At 58.7% G+C, this 8,402-nt stretch overlaps 1 protein-coding gene across 1 annotated transcript; it reads right to left on the bottom strand.

The window, feature by feature from the left end:
* Positions 1–114: 114 nt before the first annotated feature.
* LOC119001882 (proline dehydrogenase 1, mitochondrial-like) lies at positions 115–8,159 on the bottom strand. The gene is made up of 4 exons (XM_037067440.1): positions 7,826–8,159; positions 3,852–4,060; positions 862–896; positions 115–374 (listed from the first exon to the last, which is right to left on the bottom strand). The coding sequence occupies exons 1-4, from the start codon at positions 8,096–8,098 to the stop codon at positions 130–132; spliced, it is 762 nt and encodes a 253-aa protein (XP_036923335.1). The 5' UTR covers positions 8,099–8,159; the 3' UTR covers positions 115–129.
* Between the last annotated feature and the right edge of the window lie 243 nt (positions 8,160–8,402).

Here is an 8,402-nt window from a genome sequence, read left to right on the forward strand (position 1 = left end):
AGTGACCCCAGTGTGACTGAAGTCTCGCCTGTGGCTCCCCTGTCACCCTCCCACCTGCTTACTCCAGGTCATCCACACAACCACCAGGGCTGCCCAGACAGAGAGGGAGCCCTGAGTGAGCGGTCCAGTCTAGGCCTCCCATTCACCCACCACATGTCCACCTGCTGCCTGTCGGCCCAGGCTGGGCCTGGCCAGGGAACAGCCAGCAAAGAGTGAGGCCCCACCTGAAGCCTCAATGCAGCACAGGAATGTCTCCATGTGGCTGTCACACTTGGCTTCGTTGGCGTAGAAGTAGGTGCGGGCACCGATGACGCCGTCCCTGCGGTCTCCAAAGGCCGGGTGGGCCTGGTACTGCTTCTCTCTCTTACTGGCGCCTGCAACTCTCTAAACTCCAGGAGGAAGGGCTGAGTGATGCTACACTCAGTTCCTTCCAATCCAAGTTCAAGCCCTGGGCCCTACAAGGTCAGCTAACTCCCATGTTCTACTCCTGCCCATGGCCCAGCCCTGCCTGCCCCCCNGGCTTGAGCACTGACCAGGCTCTGCACCCAGCTCCAACCTCAGGCCCAGCACCCAAGATGCCCCGCAGCTCCCTCACACTGTGCTGCCAGCTGTTTGCCAGCGCCCAATGCCACCCAGCCCTGGACCCTCGCTGCTCCCTGGAAGAGTCCTAGCCCCATGGCAGACCTGGGCCAGCAGGCAGAGCCAGACTGACCGAGGACCATGAGGATGTGCCCTGGGACATGGATCAGAACTTGGCACCACCCCTTGTCCCCTGGGCTGGCTGTGTCCCATCCAGGACCCAGGCCATGGGGAGGGGGATGGGGGTAGAGGTGAGAGCATCTGTTGGCCACCGCCCCTTACCTCTGTCCTTCCGCTCTGCTGCTGAGGTGCAGGACCTGCAGGAAGACAGAGGGCAAGGGTCGGGGTCATGGTGCCTTGGGCAACACTGACAGTATAAAACCGTCAGGGTGAGAGAACACTAGAAGCCAAGCCCTGAACTTGACTACCAGAGGCTGTGTGAGGAGGGCTGGGTGAGCCAGGGCAGATAAGAGTGACTCGGACCACCTGCTGGGGGTGGGGGTGTTCTTTGAACAGCCCAGGCACATCTGTGAAGGAGTGCCCTCTGAGAGGAGACAGTTGTGGAGCCAGGGAGCCAGGCAGGGCTGGCGAGGAACGGAGATGGGTAGCCACCAGCACACAAAATTCCCCAAATTGGCAAATGAGGCCCCTTGCTTCACCCTCCACCCCCACATCCAGGTATCTCCAACCACCAGGAGCCCAAGGCTAGCCTCCTGCCCCCTCCTCCAGCCACCTGGCACCCTGCTTCATTCTTGTCCCTTGGGTTTCAAGCAGCAACCAGAGTTTTTCTTTTAAATTGAAAACTTCCCATCAGACCTGAATAACACCCCAGGGCCTCATGAGGACAGGACAGTGAGGCAGCCCTGGGTCCTGGCCACCCCACCCGACCAGCACTCGGCCACACTGGCCTCTCCACCATCCCCAGCCTCACCCTGCCTGGCCTGCCCCCCCCCCCCCCTCCTCCCAGCAGCCAAGGAGTCTGGGACTGAGCGTCATGGCTGTCTTCAGATGAAGGGAACGCTCCCATCGCTGCCACCGGCCCAGGGATGGCACCTCCACAGCTTCATTTGTCACCGGGATATGTACTGAAAGCCTCGTCAGTCAGTCACCCAGAGAGGGCTCAGCCGAAGCCCTGCATTGGTCCCACAGCCTCCCAACCCTGGGTGAGACCCTCGGGGCAGGGCGGGGCGGGGCCCCTGCAGCCAGTTCACACCCCACCAGGGAAGGGTGCTGAGTTTCCCCCAGGAGCCTCCATGCCCAGGTAAAGCCAGAGAAGCTGCTGAGAGTTACCTGCACCTGTGGAGGCCTCAAGTGAGTCAAGCAGCTATGGCCACTTTCACCTGGTTGCCCCCAGAGCAAGTCCCAGGTACCCATCTACCCTCTGGGAAGCCATCCCTCTGTACAACCCCAGGGCCTGAGTCCGGGATGGCATGGGACAAAATGCCTAGGTCAAGATCCAGAGGGGCCAGGTTCTCCCCACGAAGAGGTACAGCCCATGTGGCCATAGGCTGGGGACAAGAATGGCTGGCAGCCACTGCTCCGGCCACCTCATGCCCTGTGGGGCCCCTCTCCTGGAGTCGGGCCACTGGCCTCTGCCTTCTAATGTGTTCTAGGAAACACAGTCCCACATCCTCCCTAGATGGCCACTGTCCCCCACTTCCTGCTTCCCACCCTGAGAAGCCCTCCTGGGTCCCCTCATCACACCTTCAGGAGGCCAACTGGGCCTCCCGTGCCTTCTGATGCCTCTGTACTTTCTGTGCCTTTTACAGTGATGCCCGAGGCAGGCCCTGCCATTCCCACCTGACACTTTCATTTGGGGCCATGGTCTCCACGTCACTGCTGAGAGCAGGATCCAAGGGCATGTTTAAAGCCACCCCTGGCTAGAAACACCCAGTCAGCCAGGCAGGCATCTGAACAGTGCAGACCAGAGCCTGCAAGCCTGGTCCCACCCCTCAGGCAGCCCCTGTGGCAGCAGATTTGGGCCTGAGTCCTTGACACATGCCACAGGCATCAATGGTGGTCACCCTGTTAGCGTGGGGAGGGGCCGATGCTCACATCCCAGAGCCCACAAGCGGCGCTCCTACAGGACAAAGGGCCCTGACCGCGGCCAGTGCAAGGGCACAGGCTCCTCAGCAGGGCGGGAAGGAAGCCAGGCAGGCCACCCTTCTCAAACCAGAGAGAATCCCGCTGTGAAGCCACCCAGCTCCCACCCTGACATAGTGGGACCCACAGCTCATTAGTTTGTCCTCAGGCAGCCACAGTCCACACTGGGAACAAAAGGGGTGCTCAGCCAGAGAACCCCGCCTCCAAGACAGCAAATCACTAGGCAGGGGCTGGGCTCCCTAGGCCAATCAGCTGCTGTGAGTCTGGGACATTCTGTTCCCCAGCCAGGAGTCTCCCATGATACCTCTCTCTCCTGCCCCACCCTCCCCAGGCCAGAGCAAACTCCACAGCCTGAGACAGCAGGTTTTTCAGCGGCCTCCTCTGTACTTCCCCTCAGGACACCACACCAGGAAGCAGAGGGTGACCTAATTCTGACCCAGCACAGTGTTTCAGGGAAGTGTCTCCACATTCACCGCCCAGGGAACAAGCAAGTTGGTGGCCTCCGGGGAGATGCCCAACCAGCCTGCCATGCAGTTCCTGGCTGTTCTTTCCCTTCTCCATGGAGCCTGGAGTCCGGCAGGCTGCAAACCGGCCAGGCAGAGCCCACCTGCACATGGGGAAGGTGTCTCAGGGCTAGGCAGGAGTGGGGCAGTGGGGTCCCCGAAGCAGAAGTGAGCAGGAAGTCGGTGCACCAGGGCAGGGGCAGCGTTTATGTGTGACTGGGCAGCCCTGGTCTCGGCCTTGAGGGCCATTCCAGCGAGATTGTCACAGCTACTGAACTCTGCTCCCGTCAAGTGAAAGCCATCTGAATTTCATAAAATTTCCACATCACAAATTATTATTCTTGCTTTGATTTGTTTCAACCATTTAAAAATGCAAAAACCATTCTCAGTGTGCAGACGGCACAAAACCAGGCAGCGGGTTGGGACCCACCGTGGGGAACAGCAAGCTGACCCCTATTCTCGGTGCTCCTCCAGCCTGGCACACACCAGGCCTCCGGGGAAAGCACAAGGCTGCAATCCTCATGGGGCTGAACCCACGAAGGCTTAGAGAATTATCAGGCTGATGCAGCTCTCCTAGCCCTGGCCTCCTCCCAGCCCAGGCCTCAGCCAGCCCATGGGCCCTCAGCAGTGCTCCGGGGGCACCAGCAGATGCCAGGCAGGCCTTACTCCATCTCCTGGCCCTCCACCTCCTCTGTGCTCAGGTCCTCCTCCACTCCGTAGTCCAGGATGGAGCCCACACCAAATGCCCTGTTATGCTGGATCAGGGGACGGATGGACTCCTGGTCCTCGCCAGCCACAAAATGTCCATAGAAGGTCATCTTCATGAGCTTGTTGAACAGCCGTTGTCCCAGAAGTCTACTGGTGAGACGGAGCAGCTGAAAGGCAAAGGGAAGAAGCTGTCCTGGGCCAGCAGCCTCCCCTGTCCCCAGCAAGATGCCCTGCTTCCCTGCCCCTTTCACCCAGTCACAAAGCCTAGACCCACTTTCTCCAGGGCCAAACTTGGCTTACAGTCCCCATTTTACAGTGAGACCACCCACCGTAAGCAGCTTGCTGTCCGCTTGCAGCAACTGTCAATCACCCACTCCTTTGGCGGGGTGGGTCCCAGAGGCCACCCCTGCGGCCACTTTTCCTCTCTGCCCTGCAGGCTCACAGATGACCCCAGTGGCACTCAGCAGGTGCCTGACCACTGCTCGGTGAGTAATGGAGCAAATGGCAGGTCTCTCTGAGAGCTATGGTCGTGTTCATAACGTTCTCTATATCCATGCCTCAGAAGATGATGCTGGGGAAGAGGAGGGTTTGGTGCAACTTTCTAGAAGGCGAGCACCAGATTTTTTAATAGTTTGTTCACTGCTTAGTCCAAGTTCTTAAAACAGTGCCTGGTAAGGGGCCGGCTCTCCTAGAGCTGTTGAACAAATGAACATATGCAAGCTTCGGAATCTGCACTTGGCTGGAGTGAGGTGTGGGCTGCCGACCACCCAGGTGACCATCTACAAAGTTCTGCAGACGAGTGGCCACCCAGGGACCAGTGGGCACTCAGCACAGTCATCCAGGGCCACAGCATGCCACCAGCAGCTCAGACCCACATGTCTCTGAGGAAGACAACTGCCCACGAACTCCCAGCACAATTCCAGGCCATGCAAAACAGGGGTGCTCACATCCTACTGGGGGAAAGACTCCAGAGAAGGGAGGGGCTAGGTTACCCCAAGGGGTGATTGAGAACAGAGCGAGAGGTGTTTGCGAACTTAGATCCAGATAGGGATGCTGGCCGGGGTGAGGGGGTGACTCCAAGGGCTGGCACACTGGGCACAGTCAGGGCAAGAAGCCTGAGGCTTTGAGGGATGGCTGTTGCGGGGGGGCAGCACACCCACCACCTGTCTGGGAATCCTCATGTACCTGCTGTCCCTACCCCAGAGCCAAGACAGAGCCGGCCTGAGGCTTCTCAAACCCAGTGGACAGCTGGATCCCCTGTACTGTGGGGAACATCTCTTGGGATCAGGGTTTCAAGGAATAATCTCTACTCTCAGCAAAAGCATGAGCAAATCAGCCCCAAGCAGCTCACGTTGGCCCAGAGGCAGACAGGCCTGCAAACACAGGATGAAAGGATGACGCTCTGTGAAGATGCCTCAAGGCTATACCTGCAGGGCATCCCAAGGTCAAGGCTTTCCGGGCCATGACCTCTGCTTGGCTGCAGCTTCTGTCCAGTCCATGTCTAATTTCATTGCATCTCATTGTTTTTATAAGGAGGTTTAGAACAGGAAAGTGAAAGTTTTTACACAGAGGAATAGAAATGGAAACAAAATGTTATCGGGGAGGGCAGGGCAAGTCTCTCCCTGCCCCACTGTCTCATTGAAGAACTGAATGGCAAAAAGGAAGCTGGTCTCGAACACAATCAAAGATCATCCCAGGCACAGCCAGGGCAGAACAGCCAGCGGAGGCTCTGGAAAAGAGCCTGCCGCACCGGGTGCAGAAGGGCCTCCTCCTCGCAGGCCAGCAAACTTTCCCAGCCACCTGGTCAATGGTGGCTGAGCAGACCGAACTGCCTCTGTCCTGCTACTCAGCTCTGCCAGTGTGGCACAAAAGCAGCCACCATGGCCACCACCCATCGAAGGAGCAAGAGCAAGGCTGACGCTGTATTGCCAGGAAGCCCTGGGCTGTTGGCTGCACACCTGGCCCTGCACTCTGTCCTCTTCTGTTCTGCTCCAAGGGTGGGAGTGACTCAGAGGGCATGGCCGCCCAGGTCACCCGGGCGGCACACAGGGCAGAGCTGACAGTCTTGTAGCCAACTCCAGAACACAGCGGCCGCTTTGAAACCATCTGGGCAGCACTACCTGGCACGAGGGCTGCCCCGCCTTTTCTCCAGGTAGGGGTATCCTCCATGGATCTTGCACCAACAACACAGACTCTAGTTTTCATTGTAAAACACAGGTGCCTACAGAGCACAGGTAAAGCAGGTTCCCTCTCCCTGCCTCCAGCAGGGCCACTGTAAGCACCTGCAGTATTCCTTCCATCACCCTCTTCCGCACCCAAACACAGAAGCCTTTGTCAGGGAACACCTGGATTCTCTAATCTCTGAGTCCCAAGCCAACGCAGAGTGCAGAGTGGGCCCCTGCACTCTGACCCTCCCTCGGAGCAGACTCTAATGACCTCTGCCCAGGCAGGAATTGCAGATACCAGAGCCCTTCAGGAAGAAAAATTTCCTGCAAGAAGAATTTTTACTGCAGGGTGGAGGTCAGGGAGGACAGGCCCACAAGTCGGGGCAGTCCATCTGGCCTCTGCCACTTTCCCAACAATAGGCACCAAGGCCACCATCACCAGTGGGACCACCAGCAATGACAAAGGTAGAACAGGTATCATGGTGGAGGGGCGTGCAGAGTTCCCCCCACTGGTAGTGGGCTCCTTGAGGGTGTCCCCAGGTCATAGGTGGGATTTGAGAAGGCCTGGGTGGGCCCCCCAGCCTCTTCCAGGCACCCACGGCTCAGTCCCTGCACTCTGGCAGGTGCCCCTGGCAGGCATCACAGAGAGAGCAGGGACGACACATCCCTCCCATGGTAGCCGAGGACTCCCAGCTCTGCTGGCTTCATTGCTGGTTTTAAACCCAGGGAAGGAAAGTCCATGCTATGCCAAGACAAAATTTGGCCTAGCTGGTTCCAAGCCCTCTTTTCCCCTCCCTTCCATGTGCACAGGGGACACAGCTCCTGCCCTGCTCATCCCAGTTCCACCTGGCCGTCTCCAGGATGCCTCGGCTTCTCCATTTCAGCTCCTTGTCCCTCTGAATCCCTCCCTCCCCTCATCAGTCCTAGACTCCAAATCTGACAGTGCAGCTTCTGGAGGGATTCAGGCTAACACCTCGACTGGCCTCACAGTCCCCTCACAACCACCGAACTCCGAGACTCCAAGATGTTCTAGGCCTCTGCCCTCACTTCGCACCTGCTGGGGCCTGGCCTTCACTTAACTGAGCCTGAGGTTGGCTCAGTGCCCCTCCATCCAGGCTCCCTGGGGACCGAGGGAGGCAGCACCATACCCTCAGCAGTCTCACCTGAGAAAGCCACTGACCCTTTGCCCCACGAGCCCTGCAAACTGCTCTCAGGATCACCTTGAAATAAGTGCATCTCTGGACCCCAGAGTGATGGCGGCTAAGACAGAGTTCTGCTTCTTACTTCCCCAAAGCCCTCGCACTTTTCAAAGTTACCATGTTAAAGTTTTAAGAGTTTGATGTTTGATCAGACTCCCATTTTCCCCCAAGACCTTCTATTCGTTGTGGTCGTGTCTAGGGAGCTCCTGGATCACTGAGAACTTGGGGGTCCTGGGCTATGAACCCTTCAATACCACCAGACTTCACTTTGGGCAACATGGGGGACACTCAGTTTAAATGTCACATCACAATTTTGTATTACTGCAAGTGGAATATAGCTTAAGAATTAAATTTTTCTTTGTTTTTAGTTGGTACTGAGATGTAGCAAAATTCAGGGACTCCAAAAGGAATGCAGGAAACACCTCCCTTCCTGACTTCCCTCGCAACAGGCGATGCTCAATAGTAGACCCCTTCTTTACACTCTGAAACTTCATAACGCATCCCGGAACCAGCAGAGGTACCCGGGGCACCCCCTCGCAGCCTCCCGCCCACTGGCCCACTCGCTCACCTGCTCATGGTGCGCCAACAGCACGGGCGAGGCGCAGAGGCGCAGCACCAGCAGGTAGCGCACCAGCTCCCAGCTGCGCCGGCTACGGTACGCTTCCTGCACGTTGTCGAAGTCCACGGTGGGCACCGGCGGCCGCACGGGCTCCGCTGCCCCGTGTCCTGGCACGACCCCCGGGCTCGCGGCGGAGTGCTTGCTGGTCGCCGGCGCCGTTGACAGCGGGGAGAGGCGGGGAATGCCGGGGCGCACCACGGAGAGGATGCGCTTCAGAGCCATAGCTGCGCTGCCGCTTGCACCGGGAGTGCTTAAGTAGAAGCCTCGGCTCCTCGGCTCCTCGGCTTATGCCCCACCCCGCGCCCAGCCGCGCCTTCTTCTCGGAAGGCCCCGGGACTCGCGCTCTCTCCCTGAAAAGCCCCGCCCCGCCCCAGCAGCCGCACCCCCAGTCCGTGGAGGCCCCGCCCCCAGGGCGTTCCTAGCTGGTATGAGTACTGTGGCAGATCCTGGCCACCCAGGGGCCCCACTGATGCCTGAAACCCGCCTGCTCAGCCCTAAGACACACCCCCAAAGGGGAGCCTGTCCC

This window comes from Sturnira hondurensis, unplaced genomic scaffold (assembly GCF_014824575.4).
Source record: "Sturnira hondurensis isolate 20B ecotype Veracruz unplaced genomic scaffold, ASM1482457v3 Scaffold0017254, whole genome shotgun sequence".
NCBI lineage: Eukaryota > Metazoa > Chordata > Mammalia > Chiroptera > Phyllostomidae > Sturnira > Sturnira hondurensis.